This window comes from Aricia agestis, chromosome 8 (assembly GCF_905147365.1).
Source record: "Aricia agestis chromosome 8, ilAriAges1.1, whole genome shotgun sequence".
Classification (NCBI taxonomy): Eukaryota; Metazoa; Arthropoda; class Insecta; order Lepidoptera; family Lycaenidae; genus Aricia; species Aricia agestis.
In genome coordinates this window covers 9624343-9639506 of record NC_056413.1, presented here as the reverse complement: position 1 = coordinate 9639506, position 15164 = coordinate 9624343, and the positions used below count along the sequence as shown (strand labels likewise).

The following is a 15164-nucleotide window of genomic DNA, read 5'->3' as shown; positions in this document are numbered from 1 at the left end:
CAGAAACCATCTTTTTCGCCTTTTATTTATTTTTATTTTCATTGAGCCAACAGCTAAGCCTATGAGAAGACCAATTTTTTTGTTGCTTTGATAGAACTGGAGCCATTAAGAAGACGTCTGACCAAAATGGAAACTGATTTAGTCACTAAACAAGTGGAATAAGTAGCTTCTAATTAGTCTCCTATGTAGGATCCTAGCTAGGACTTCTAAATAGGACAAGTGGAATAAGCGCTTTCGGACTTTTCTCGCCACGTTCAAATTTAAAAAAGCCTTGTCGAACTGTACGCAGACGTGCGGCCCGGGTATGAGGGACAGATAAAAAAAAATTGTCAGTGTCACTGTCACTCTGTCACTAGTCACTACTCACTAGTGTCACTGTCAATCGTAGCATTCTTTTCAATTGTGACCCTCGCGAAATATGTACGTTTCTTTTTTGAGATTTTTAATCTTTTGTAATCTATAAGCAGAATCGAAATTATTTGAATTTTGTTCTTAAATATAAATTAGCAATTCGTTATATATTTGCAGATACAAATAGTTTATTAACAATTTGTTAAATAATTTCAGTGGGGGTGATAAGACTCAATCATGGGTCGTGTAATTCGTGCCCAACGTAAAGGTGCCGGTTCGGTGTTCGTATCACATACGAAGAAAAGGAAAGGAGCACCTAAACTTCGTTCCTTGGATTACGCAGAGCGACATGGATACATCAAAGGAGTCGTAAAGGTGTGTAAGTATTTCTCTTTTAGGTTATAACTTATAGCAGTAGCTACCTATTACATGATACATCCCATTCTTTCTACATTTCATGCTTATTTAATTATTTAGTCTGTAGACAGTAGACCACGTTCTGTCATGCTTGTTAGATGTTTACGTGATACGTTTTCTATCTCCTGAACTCTTAAATGGTTACATCTTAGATAAATGATTGGTCTCGCGCGCGCGCTCGACTAGATACCGCGCTGTATAGAAAACACAGATTCCCGAATGCGGCACCTCAATATTGTAGTGTGTGTAAAATAATGCACAAATATTGTTGTGTGCGTAGATAATCGGGTTGCCAGATACGTGACTGGTGCCCAATCAATGGGGAAAAATTACTTGCTGTGGTCTTGTAATTTATTATTATTGTATAGTAAGTGCTGATTTTTCAATCACCAGATGAACTTTACCATTGGAATAAAGTCCATTCGAAAAGAATGCGATAAAATAACAACATTGTTTAGGTCAACGAAATATAATGGGTACAATATTGATGAGAAAACAATACAATAACAATGGTAGGAAGCTTAACGAAAGTTAAGAATGAGTCATAGAAAAGCAAATGTTAAATTTGTTTTCTCATTTGTTACTGTATTGTGTACTTACATAAAATATAAACTGTATTTAAGATTTTTATTATAATATGATACTCATAATTCATATTTATTAATACACATTCATGATCCAGGAACTTTGAAAACTTTTTGTTCCGTTGGCGGGACCAGCTACCCTAGCTAGAGATTTTAATGCGCTCATCCACTCATCCACTATGTATATATAAAAAAAATAAGATATAATAAATAAATAAATAAAAATCAAAATCGCAGAAAAATTTTGGAATTTTTAGTTTATGGTAATTGGCAACACTGAACATTAAGCGGTACTCCGATCCGAATTTTCAGGTTTATATTATTTTTCTGTGTTTTATATAATATTTACCGATGGTATGTGATGCCAGTACCTTTCTTGTTTCTTGTAGTGTTATTATTGCATAGTCTCACTACGCAAATTGGCATTTTGCTACGAACGTAACTTAAAATTTCGAAAATTGTCGACACATCTACCTCACCCGAAGCTTGCGTCGCGACTGGCGCGGTTACGCCCGATGAGAATCATTCATCTAAGGGTTATATGTTACAGCAACCATTCAAATAAAAGAAACCACTAGTATCTTAAGACCCAATTTCACCAACCTATGTTTGTTAAACCCTAACAAGGCATTACTTAACCGACTTTGGAAAATTAAACAGACTGTTAAAATACTTATGTCCCACAGTAAAAATTTAACAGCGGATTAGTAAATGCAATGTTAAGTGAACAACAAGTGAACAACTATCATTCTTGTTATAAGGCGATGAAATTGCAATGTACAAGATTAATATGACATGTTTGCTGCAATGTGTCACTTTCTTCCATAGTAGTATAATAGTAGATAATGCGACCAAATTAAAATATTACTGATCGCATACATTTGTTACGCTATAATAGTTCTTCTTAATTTACCAGGTTAATAATTATGATCTGTCAAAGCTGAAAACATGAATCATGATACAAACTTTTATTTACTTATTTCGGCTTGGTAATTTGATACAAGTCAGTGTATTTGCAATGTCAAGGAAAATCCGAGGGCTGAAATTTGACAAAATGAAAATAAATAATTATGCATAACATGAAAAATAATATATAAGGATGTGGCGAAACATGGCAGCAACACTCAAAAGTCAAAACAGACTCTTTTATTGATATTGGATATTGTCTTTAAAAAGTTGTTGTTTTGACTATTATAACGGCCTGTTATATATTTAACGGACCTCCCCAGCAGGAATTAAAATTTAACACCGTGTTAGGCGATTTGACATGACCTTAGCGTATGGTGGAACGCTCAATAGCTCTAACAGGCCATTAACTGATTTAACAAGCCATTATTTATTTAACATTGCTTGATGAAACTGGGTCTTACTATAATAGTATGTTGTTAATTTAATTATCAGTCTATAAAATTGGTACAGTGAATGTGTGAGGTGTTTATAAACAATTTTGTAGGTTAGGTTTTTGAGTTTTCCTCTGCAAGACTATTTAGCTATAATTGGTGTTATTTTGTAATATAATAATGTATTGCAGGACATCATCCATGACCCTGGTAGAGGAGCTCCTCTGGCAGTGGTCCACTTCCGTGACCCGTACAAGTTCAAGACACGCAAGGAGCTGTTCATTGCCCCTGAAGGTCTATACACAGGTCAATTTGTATACTGTGGAAAGAAAGCCACCCTTGAAGTTGGTAAGTTATTTTTTTACAAAATTATTCCATATAATGTTCAGACCAAAGTATATTGGTTATTGCTAGTAATAATTTATGAATGCAAAATATGTCATATTGTCATTCAAAAGGGCTACCAAATAACATAATATCATTTTATGGTGTAATGCAATTTCATTCAGATACAAATAGATTCACACTTGTACCATATCATGATCCTGAAAAGGTGTAATAAAATTGCATGTTGTGATTTTTATCTCAATATATTGATAAAACTGTTTGTAATGTGTGTCAAGAATTCTATGTGTGTGATAAGTATGTAGTGATAAGTTTCCAATGTAAGTTAAACTAAAATATTTGCTAATTTTATATTCATATGCTATTTATAATTCATCATTTTAAAATGTTTTTTAGGAAATGTTATGCCCGTTGGTGCTATGCCTGAAGGTACAATTGTTTGCAACCTCGAAGAGAAGATGGGTGACAGGGGCCGGCTTGCCCGTGCCTCTGGCAACTTTGCCACCGTGATTGGCCACAACCCAGACGCCAAGAGGACCAGAGTAAAGCTGCCCTCCGGTGCCAAGAAAGTTCTGCCCTCGAGCAACAGAGGAATGGTCGGTAAGTGAAAGAACATTTTCAAATACTGTACAGAATTAGCTCATACAATACAATGTTAGTTTTCTATGATGACCTTTACTTACCTACTCTGAAAGTATCAATGATTACACAGAGGCTCTTTCTGAAGAATATTATTTTACATGTGTTTTTAGTTTAATTCTAAACAGTTTCTAATGATAAAAATTTGAACAGGTATTGTCGCTGGCGGTGGTCGTGTTGACAAACCCATCTTGAAGGCTGGTCGTGCCTACCACAAGTACAAGGTCAAGCGTAACTGCTGGCCATATGTACGAGGTGTTGCCATGAACCCCGTTGAGCATCCTCACGGTGGTGGTAACCATCAACACATAGGTAAGAATGTTTTTTTGTTATGATTTAAATACCTTTGCCCTATCTCTGTTTTTATCTCTTTTAACATAAGATGTGTCTGCAAGTATGACAGTGACAGATTTCTACTGAGACTGGATTGAGGTTGCCTAATGCCTTAGAGGCAGATATCCTACTATATTAATTAGTCTTTAGAGTTCTGAATTCATTCATATCTTATTTTATAAATAAGATATGAAGCTAAGTTTTTTGTGGTCAAAGGCTGTCTTTAGAGCCCTGACATCACTGCGACCCAATAGATCTATTATGACTATAAGCTATTCATGATCTTGTTTTATCATTACAGGTAAGGCGTCTACTGTCAAGAGAGGTACATCTGCTGGTCGCAAGGTCGGTCTTATTGCTGCGCGCAGAACCGGTAGGATTCGTGGTGGAAAGACTGAGGCAAAGAAGGAGGCGTAAAATGTATCTTGTGACAAATAAAAAATGTAAAATCTTACTTTACTTTTTTTTAAATACCTTTCTAACATTTTGGAATAGTTAGAAATGCTTTTTTAGGGTTCCGTACCCAAAGGGTAAAAACGGGACTCTATTACTAAGACGTCTATGTTTGTAGTCTGTCTGTCTCCAGGCTTTAACTCAAGAACGGCAATAGCTAGAGAGTTGAAATTGTCACAGATTATGTATTTCTGTTGCTGCCATGTTGCTGCTATAACAACAAATACTAAAAACATTATTTAAGGTGGGCTCCCATACAACAAACATGATTTTTTAACATTTTTGCTCAGTATGATGACAACTGCGATAACCTGAAATGTTCACAAAATACTCAGTTTTATTTATACTTTAATACTTAATAAAATTTTAATGGGGCTCCCATACGGAAAACATTTTTTTCCTATTTTTGCTTTATAGTGGTATGGAACCCTTCGTGCGCGAGTCCAACTCGCACTTGGTCAATTTTTAAAATAGCATTTGTAATAAGCTGCGTACGGTACTGACCAAGCGAGCAGCCTCGCGAGACAAATCCTCGGTCGGTCAAGATATAAAAAAGTACTCTGTGGACAAACGCACGCGCTGCCTCGCCCGAGCGTGCCTCGGCTTGAGCCGAGAGTTGTCGGTTTTTGTCGATGCTCAAAGGCGCTTCGGTACGTTTGCCGGTACGGTAGTGTTTTGCCTCGCTTAAGGCTCTGTGGTTGTCGCAACTCGCAACTACGTAAAATGTGTTTTTTAAATAATGTTTTTTGTAAAGGAAATGTCATTATTTAAGTATAAAAAAGTACCTTTTTAAAATTAAGAAAATTTCCTATACGCAAAGGTATACTTACCAGTAAGTACACAATTTGATAAATTCTGCTCGATAGAAGAAAATCTTAAAGATGACTGTTATAACGCTGTTTTTCATAATTAAATCATTTTATGGCTAAATTACACACTTTCTAGAAAAAAACAAAAAATGTAGTACATTAATTGTAACCTAACCTAAACGATTTGATATATATTTGATTTGTGTAATACATTTGTGTAATAAAAACAAAAGGTTTTTTCTCCTATTTCCTATTATCAAGGCTAGGGCATCGAAACTCGGACCCTTTTTTCAAAACCCGGGTTTTCGGGTTTTTTTAAACGAAAACCCGGGTACCCGGGTTTTTTCGGTTTTTTTCGGGTTTTCTTAAAATTCAAAGATTAACGAAGCGAAAATACTTTAAATATGATTTTCAGCGATTGCCAACACCTTTCCAGTAAAATAATATTTAAATACCATGGTGTGCGGTCACATACTTTAAAAAAAGCGACTATTTACCTCTCCTATTATATAATATATTGGATCTTATCAAAGCTAGGGATTAAGATTTTCGGGCCAAGATTAGGTAAGTATTACAACAAGCTCCACCTCCAAATTACATCATTATATTGTAAATGTATTTATATTTCATGAAATATATAAAAATCTATCAAGAATTTTTGAAGACAGTAAATGGAAGAATAACCTTAAATATAAAACGTATGCCAACAAATCTTTATTTAATCTTTTACATTTTTATAGCTGATTGTCACGTTATTAATAATTATTTGGTCCTAAATCCTTTGATGATTGATGATATACTTACCTGTAATTAAATTTTTGTGCCTAGTTTTTACTTGAAATTGCCTTTTGTCTGCCTTGCTACGGTATGAAGCCGAATATTCTTTGCAATTTAAGGTAACTTTTCTGTTATCCAACAAACTGGAAAATCTTACATTACTGAAAAATCTTACATTAACACTACACCTCAAAGCTTTTTGTAGTCATTAGTTCTAGTCACAATAGATAAAATTCATGTCAGATTACCATGTAATTGATCAGACCAGAACATAATATTATGGCAAATGCGGAATGTTGTTTTTAATGAATTTGGAAGATTAACTATGGTGGCATGCTGTGTACACACAAGAAATTGTCTCTGGCGCTAACGTGCTGATAAAAACTCTGCTTGTTATATTTCATCTCGATTCACCAAAATCACGTGTTTTAATAATTCCACAGTGAGTATGACATCCACGGCCGGCTTAAGAAAGCCACCATTCGTCCTATTATGTGTTAATAACATTAGTCTCTCAACCAATAAAAAGCAATCTGCCGCATTTGTAAGACGGCAATACAAAAACATGGGCCGTGTTCGTCGGCGTATTTTTGGACAAACCTTTTATTGCGCATGTCCAAAAGATGTCATGGCAACGCTATAACAAGTGGCTGGTCAAGTCGCAAACAACGTCTTAATTATTGTTTATACATGATTAAAATAATAAAAGCTAAACATAAATACATAAGCCTAAATTGTCTAACAGCCGCACAAATAATTTATTTAACACTATGATAGTGTTTGATTATTTTATTTTGGAAAATATGAATATGGATCACTTGGAAAAATTTAAAAATTTAATTGTTTTTTTTTTATGAAATAAGAGGGCAAACGAGCAAACGGGTCACCTGATGGAAAACAACTTCCGTCACCCATGGACACTCGTAGCATCAGAAGAGATGCAGGTGCGTTGCCGGCCTTTTAAGAGGGAATAGGGTAACAGGGGAGGGTAGGGATGGGAAGGGAAGGGAATAGGGGAAGGTAGGGAAGGGAATAGGGTAGGGGATTGGGCCTCCGGTAAACTCACTCACTCGGTGAAACACAGCGCAAGCGCTGTTTCACGCCGGTTTTCTGTGAGAGCGTGGTATTTTTCCGGTCGAGCCGGCCCATTCGTGCCGAAGCATGACTCTCCCACTGGTTTGTTCATTGCAACGCCACCAACAAATTGCAATTGGGTTAAATGTCAATTCGTAAACAGTTGTCGTTGCCATGGCATGACATAATTTGGACATGCGCAATAACTAGGTTTTGCAGCGAATGCGCTAAAAATTACGCCGACGAACACGGCCATGGATTCAAAATATACTTGATGGAAACTCCTCGGCATGGTTTTGTCAGTTTCTAAGGGGCTGGTTGCTCTCCTGGAACCTTTTTACGATTGCATAATGCATTGTCTTAATATTGTCGCTTTTTGTTATGTTGTGAATATAAAAAATAATGACAAAAAGCATTACGACAAAGTATTTTTAATAATATGTTTTATTAAATATTAAAAAATAAGCTATGATTGTTCCATACACTATCTTCAAAAATTCCTGACAGGTTTTTAGATATTCCAACAATACAAATATCCCGAAGACTTTGTTGATGGGTGTATTTTATCACCAACGGTCCATACAAGTTTCAACGTTTTGTCCCCTAGTGGCTGACTTGCCCATCATCAAAAGTCTACGGTACTTTCAGCAGACTTAGAAGTTAGAACCCTTTGAAGCTACCCACACTTTATTTTGTAAGCCTGTGATCACATAATATCACCCTGGGTACATCCATATCATAGGTCAAGGGTGGCCAACCTTTTCGACACTTGGGCCAAAATTCGTAAGTAGAATTTTACCCCGGGCCGCACTACTAAATTTTATGTATACTCGTAGTGGAATGAAAGTCAAAATCGGATACAAATTTTTCCTATTAGAACTTAGAGCTTTTATTTTAAAAGTAAAAGAAAAGAAGTGTTTGTTTGCTTTTTATCTTCCTTTTTATAGTAGGTATGATAAGATAATATTTTTAGTATTAACTTTTTTTACCTTAAAAAATGTGCTCGGCTCCGCGGGCCACAGGGCGGGCGGGTAACAGACGGCGGGCCGCGTGTTGGCCACCCTTGTCATAGGTGATAACTGATAGGACACATACTATTATACTAATGATATTATACTTACAAAATACCCCGCATTCCCGGCGCAATATTCTTTTAGTACCTAATTAGTTCCTCGGAGCTTGTTCACGGAGTGAAGGTACGATTTCGTAAATATATTAAATGATAAATACAAGTAAAAGGCAATCATAAAATCTTTATTAGGACGTATAGATTAAGGTTATGCTTATATATATTTTAACTCTTGTTCTGGTTTCCTCCACTATCAAGTATCAGTGTCGTCTAGAATAGAGCTACCTAGACTCGTGTTGCTACCTCCACGGTTTGTCCCCCTTTGTAAAGGTACGGACAAAACGTCTACACCCCCAATAGGAGCTGTAGAAAGTGTTTGATTTCTTCCCAACAATTTGTTCTCGATAGTTTCTTTAAGTTCTGTGAATTTAGAACTTTGATGTCTGGAAGTATTTGGTATCGGTTCTTCTTTTGCGATTTCTGGTAGTACTAAGTTTTCAATGCTGCAAAACGATATTGTTACAAATAATATTATTACAAATTATAATTCTAGTATAGTCAAAATGAAAAAAGGTGTCTCCAGTGGTCATTGACCTTTTTATTAGTCTAATCTACGCCATACATGCTACGGTCAGGGCTCGGAAACCTGTTCGTTAGAAACGCCATACATTTCCAAAAAAAAGCGTTTTCATTTCGATTCCGGACCGAAATTATACCTGGTTTTGATCAATGAGCAAAATGAAACTGCTCCTGCTCAAAATACCGGTTAGAATCGTTCGCGATATCGTTCGCCCCGCCCACTCACACACACCACGCGACCCTCACCCATTGTCCACACTCATAACAAGTTATGGCCTATTGGCTAATATTAGATGGTGCACTAGAAAGGGATAGAAGATATCACTGTACTAGTTATCCGCGAGAAATGAACCAGGTTAATTTCAGAAGCAATACTATGGCAATACCGCTCCCATCTCCATTTCGCTCCGAGCGAACACAAATCCAAAAACCGCTTAAAGAGCGCTTTAACCTGGTAAAAAAAATACCGGTTTCGAGCACTGGCCGCGAAAAAAAAATCATCCCCGCTTGATGTGTATGGGAGGTACCATAAAAGAAATACTTACATGTATTTTTTTAAGATTTTATGAACTTACCATTTTGTCGGCATTATTAATATGTGCATTCATGTCAAGTTACAGCTCTGTAGGTCCTATAGTTTCTGAGCAAAACCGCGTCAGACAGATGGACAGACGGACAGACAGACAGACGGACGGACAGACCGAAATTATAAGGGTTCCTTGTTGACTACGGAGTCTACTAAGTAAAGATAAGCTAACCTTGATAGATCCCATTCTTCTGTGTCTAAGTTGGTAATGCCTAATTCATATGTTTCGTTGTTGTCACTTTTTTCAGTAGTACTTTGTGATGGTGATGCGCTTACCGATTTCATCTGTATGGCATCCATATCAAATATCACCTTTTTCTTATTAAGAGACGATGTAGAAGTAGCGTTTTTTAAAACACCTTTAGTTTGCTTAACACTACTGATGTTATCTTCCGATAAAGCCTTTCTTGGTGGAAATTCCACTAATGATTCAATACCATCACTGCTGTCATCATGTCTACCATTATTTATAATTATTTCAGGTTGATTCTGTGCTATATTATCTGATTTTTCAATTTTTATGGGTGACTCGTAAGGCTTACGTACTGGTAACTTAATAATGTTTAAAATATTTTTATTTGTTGGGATTAATTTGTCGGAATCCATTAAGTCTCGATCGCTTGAATCAGAATCATTATGGCCATTACTTACTACGATTTTTTTAAGTTTCTTGGAACTCGTGGGTTTCGTCTTTATCTTACTTTCATTAGATTCTTCATCCTCTGAGCTCATTTTGGATATAACGTTAGATTTGTCGCGATTTATTTCGTCATTAGATTTACTTAAACGTGTTATTTCTGGAGAAGATTTTATCAAAGCTGTAGCCTTCTTCGCAATATATTTGTATGATTTCTTAGGAGAGTCAAGTTTTTCATTCGACTTAACAATTGATAAGGCTTTTGTCTTTACATTTGAAAGAACTGAAGAAAGACTAAAGGCTCTAGAAATTTTATTCGGTGATACGACATTATTCTCAATATTATTGCGATATGAATTTGTAGCTTTCATATCCAATTGAGCGATTACAGAATGTAACACTTTTTCCCGTACCGGATACTTCTGAAAAATAATGGGTTTCAAATTTGAGAATTCATTCTATAATAAAACTTACTTTTCACCTATAAATTGTATTTACCTTTATTTTCATTTCTCTTTGTTCCTGTAAACGAGTGCGTTGTTTTTGGTAAGTTGTTTTAGGTAATTTATTTTTTAATGGGTCAATTCCCAAAGATGCAAGACGATTGTTAACCTCTTCTGTTAATTTAGCTCGTACTACTTTAATAGGACTGAAACAATAAAATAATAATTTAAAAATACTTATATATCAATCAATATTTCCTTTGATGTTGTAGCAGATGTTGTAGCAAATTTTTTGTGATTCAAATACTAATTATTGTTACCTTCCTGGACTTATAAAACTGTCTTTCCTTGTATCGGATAATTTCCCTTTAGACTTAGAAACATTTTTTGGCTTTTTGTCGTTTTTACGCTTTTGCTTATTTAGGTTTAAATCAGAATTGGTATTTCTACCACTTTTGTTAGATATATTCGATACAATTTCACCTTTTTTATTATAGTTAGAATTTTTTTCGTGACTTTGCGGATTAAAGTCACTTATAGTAGACGTTTCACTAGATATTTGGTCTATATTTAAAAGCTCCTGTGCTCGTTCTTGAAGCTTTTTAAGAACAATTTGTTCTACCGCACTTGTTGAGATTTTTTTTAATTCTGCATTTTTCTGACGGTATTCTCTTTCGTCCGATATCTAAAAATATAAACAACCTTAGTTGAAGTTACGTTTATGAAAGACCATCTCTTAATTACAATAACTTACCGTTGCCGATTTATGTGTTGGAGAATTTGACTTTACTGGTTGCCTACTTAGATGTTGCTGCAATAAATTTTCAAATTTTCCGGATTTTTCCCTTTCGGTCTCAGCTTTTGCACGATATTCTCGTGCCTGACTTTCAACATTATTCAACTTCTGCAGAAGAGCTTTTAAATCCTTGTCTTGGCTTTCGGCTTTTTCACACCAGTATTTTAATTGTGTTTCTATTTTATTCCGGTCTTCTTTATCGCGAGCGTTCTCCTTTTGCAGTTCTTGTTTCAGTGCTAATATTTCGTCGCCTTGACTTTTTATAGTCGCATTAAGTTGTTCCAAAGTTTCGTTTTCTGAGTGCTTGTCAGCATGACTATCTTTAATTAAATCAAGTATTTGGGCACGCAAAAGATGAATCTCTTTTGCGTAAGATTCTTGTTCAGATGTCCTTATATTTTGTTCTGTTGGACTGATTATATCATCGTTTGTCCATACTTCAGCATCTTTTACAACTTTTACAGGGATATTTTGTATTATATTATCTTCATTACATGTAGCAATATCGGTATTGTTTTCACCTGTCTTTGTTTTAGAATTGATAATCAGCTCTTCCATTTCCTTTAATTTAGTTTTTAAGTCAATGATTTCATTAGTGATCAACGTATCGCCACTCATTTTAGTTTCAGTTTCTTTTTGTGGTACCTCAACAATATCTCCGTGCCGTCGTGAGATGTGGCTTTGTAAATAAAGCTGATTCAAAAATGCTTTATCGCAGTAGTCACATTTGTTATAGTTTATAGTGTCTATGAGTGGGGAAGTCTGATACAATTCAGTCTTATTCTGGCTTAGTGCATTTATTATCATTTTGGCTATGTTATCATTTCCATAAGGCAGATGGTTACGAGTTGGATGTTTTACTTTTCTTTTCATTCTTCTTATCTCCTCTTCTTTTTCTTTTAAAGATTTTTTTGTTGCGTCGAGTTCCTTAAAGATTAGTCTTAACGTAAGATTATCGTTATTATCAAAATTACTTGATGAGGATTTTGATAAATTTTATGGTGCTTACGTTTAATTTTTAACATTTTTACTATGTGTAGTGCTTACTAATTACAAAATATTTCAATAATAATATAAGTAATCTAGCATTTGAACTTACTTGTAAAAGGTTAGTTATTTCTTCCTTAAGAACAAAAACACTGCGGTCCAAATAGTGCCGACAAAATTGTTGGTATTCCACTGCAAGTTGTGCCAGACGAAATATTTTTAAGAATCCTTCGTCCAAAATGCGTACATCAAATTCTAAATCGATCACGCAGTCTAGTATCTGTTTGGATATAATATGTAGTTGTTAAGAAGAAAAAAAAAACTGGCCGAGTGCGAGTTGGACTCGCCCATGAAGCGCCATTTTATAAAAATAAACCTTATCGCTGCTGCGGAACAGCAGCAATAAGGTTTATTTTTATGAAATTAAAATGTTTCTGAATTATTTTTCAGTTGATTTAATGAAAGTTAAATTAAGGCTTACCATTTATGACGTATAAAAAAAACTACTTGCTAGATTTCGTTGAAACCAATTTTCGTAGGTAGTTTTTATAGTAATGTACATCATAATATATTTTTTAGACTTATCATGATAATATAATTTAGAAGTTAGAGGGATGGAGACACCTTTTAGCACTTTGGAAGAGTCTCTCTCGCAAACTGAATAGGTTAGAAAAAAATTATAATAGAAACCTCAATATGATTTTTGAAGACCTATCCATAGATACCCCAAACGCATAGGTTAGATAATATTTTTTTTGTTTCATTTGTACCTATGAGGACCCTTAAAATTTTTAATATTTTTTCCATTTTTGTATCCAAATCTTAATGCGGTTCACAGACTACATGTACTCACCAAGTTTCAATTGTATAGCTCTTATGGTTTCGGAGAAAAGTGGTTGTGACGCACAGACAGACATGACGAATCTATAAGGGTTCCGTTTTTTGCCATTTGGCTACGGAACCCTAAAAAACATGAAATAGAAATCTACAGAGATTGTATTTAAAAGGGTTTTAGTGAAAAATTTTCTAGGAAACTATGTAAGTAAATCAATTCTAATATTACAAGTAGTACAACTTACAAGGCCGATCAATGTAATACATGGTGTTATACGTGATGTCCCATAATACTTACATCATTGAGATGTTGTTCAACGATGTTAAAGTTTCTGTTTCTCACTAAGCTCTCAATGTCGATTAGCTCTGAAAACCGAACATGACAGTGATGAAAAAAAGGCTCTCTATAAGTAATAGTTAGGAAGTTACCTAAATTAGGAAATTAAATATTGTGTAAAGTGAAAGTAGATAATCTATAGTCTGTCAAAAAAGTGAAGAAATTAAAAAGTGGCAACATCGTAGTGTCAATTAGTCCCTTTCAAATCAATGTAAGAATTATTTTTATAAAATTATTATTTTTTAACCAAAAATTTAACCCGACTTCCAAGGAAAAAACGATATTCTTGAAATGACCTAAAAAGTATGAAATAATTATTTTTCTTCATTAGTGCCTTTTTCAAAATTCGACTAAATCTCAACGAATTCTGTACGTAATTTTCATTCTTTTGAAGTCGGTACCAGCCCAGAACTGAGATAGTTGACATACTTAGAACTTAGCCGGTACCGACTTCAAAAGAATGAAAATTGAGTACTTACAGGAATCCTGTAAGTACTTACTCAATTTTTATTCTTTTGAGATTTTGTCGAATTTTTAAAAAGGCAACCTTTCAGTGCTAGAGGAAGGCTATAGGCTATATTTTATTACGCTAATACTAATAGGAGCGAAGAAATAGAGGAAAGTGTGGAAAAAACGGGGGGAAATTATTTGAAAGGGCTTATTTGAAAGCGCTCATCTCAGGAACTACTGGTCTGATTTGAAAAATTCTTACAATATTAGATAGCCCATTTATCGAGAAAGGCAAGCTATATTTCATCACGCTAAGACTAATAGGAGCTAAGAAATAGAGAAAAATGTGGAAAAAACGGGGAAAATTATTTGAAAGCGCTTATCTCACGAACTATTGGAACAATTTTTCTGTTATTTGGCACAGATAGGAAGTAGACAAAGTAAAGGATCATAGGCTATTTTTTGTGGACTAATTTGTCTGTGAAATATCTAATTTACGCGGGCGAAGCCGCGCGGAACGTCTAGTTTAAGTTTATATGTATAAGTTCCTTACACTTTAACATCCTGTGATTTTTCTGCTTTCTATATATACTACGTTATAATAATATTATTATTACGTATACGCAGAAAAAGCTATAGCAAAATATATAAATTTTATATTTTTACATTATACTACAATTCATGTATTTTGCTCTAACTCGCAAGTTCTGTGTCCCAAAGGTTCGGAATTCATCACCAAAAGATTCCATTTGTCTGATAGTCCTTGAAACCTTTCACGCTTGTTGGGGTGAATTAAACTAAATAGTAAACATTCGATTCCAAAATACTCACTTATTTTATTCCATTGTATATGGACTCGCGGTCTGTGTGTGTTGAACGTGAATCCAGCTTCTTCAGCCAACTTTGGGAAGTTGTGGTGGAGTTCGAACGAGGTCTTACAAGCCATGACTAAAACTTTTCACCTAAAGGTGTGAGTATATTTTGTATTATGTATTAGCATATTATATTTAGTTAACGTTATAAACATTTCATTGTTCCTACGAGCACTCAACACACTGCATCACGTGTATTATTTTCCTCTATGCACTGCATTTAATGAGGCATTGACAATATTTGTGTTTGTGGTTGCTAGGCAACCTCTTGGCTTTATCAAAATTCAAAGGGGAGCGGAATCATAGAGAAAAGTAAACTAGGCAGGTAGCGGACCAAGCGGAATCATGCAAGAATCATGATTCATGATGGCACCATTGCAGTTGAACAATTATGGCTCTTATAATTTATTAATATTATGTAGGGATTATAATATTTTGTATTCGAAGTTTCG

The 15164-nt window shown here is 34.8% G+C and overlaps 2 protein-coding genes across 2 annotated transcripts; one reads left to right on the top strand and one right to left on the bottom strand.

Moving 5' to 3' along the window:
* The first annotated feature begins 354 nt into the window (after positions 1-354).
* LOC121730005 (60S ribosomal protein L8) lies at positions 355-4463 on the top strand. The gene is made up of 6 exons (XM_042118801.1): positions 355-420; positions 568-726; positions 2884-3040; positions 3434-3637; positions 3830-3988; positions 4311-4463. Exons 2-6 carry the CDS (start codon positions 589-591, stop codon positions 4424-4426), a joined length of 774 nt encoding a protein of 257 aa, XP_041974735.1. The 5' UTR covers positions 355-420; positions 568-588; the 3' UTR covers positions 4427-4463.
* A 3964-nt stretch (positions 4464-8427) lies between these two features.
* LOC121730006 (zinc finger protein Dzip1) lies at positions 8428-14830 on the bottom strand. The gene is made up of 8 exons (XM_042118802.1): positions 14672-14830; positions 13352-13419; positions 12332-12499; positions 11191-12159; positions 10757-11121; positions 10492-10642; positions 9529-10415; positions 8428-8694 (listed from the first exon to the last, which is right to left on the bottom strand). Exons 1-8 carry the CDS (start codon positions 14784-14786, stop codon positions 8445-8447), a joined length of 2973 nt encoding a protein of 990 aa, XP_041974736.1. The 5' UTR covers positions 14787-14830; the 3' UTR covers positions 8428-8444.
* Positions 14831-15164: the final 334 nt, after the last annotated feature.

Excerpts from the sequence above, each read along its gene's own strand:
- LOC121730005 (XM_042118801.1), top strand. The coding sequence starts at position 589 with ATGGGTCGTGTAATTCGTGCCCAACGTAAAGGTGCCGGTTCGGTGTTC. Across the intron at positions 727-2,883 it reads ACATCAAAGGAGTCGTAAAG|GACATCATCCATGACCCTGG; the intron begins GTGTGTAAGTAT and ends AATGTATTGCAG. Across the intron at positions 3,041-3,433 it reads GAAAGCCACCCTTGAAGTTG|GAAATGTTATGCCCGTTGGT; the intron begins GTAAGTTATTTT and ends AATGTTTTTTAG.
- LOC121730006 (XM_042118802.1), bottom strand. The coding sequence starts at position 14,786 with ATGGCTTGTAAGACCTCGTTCGAACTCCACCACAACTTCCCAAAGTTG. Across the intron at positions 13,420-14,671 it reads TATACAATGGAATAAAATAA|AGCTAATCGACATTGAGAGC; the intron begins GTGAGTATTTTG and ends TTCGGTTTTCAG. Across the intron at positions 8,695-9,528 it reads GAAGAATGGGATCTATCAAG|CATTGAAAACTTAGTACTAC; the intron begins GTTAGCTTATCT and ends ATCGTTTTGCAG.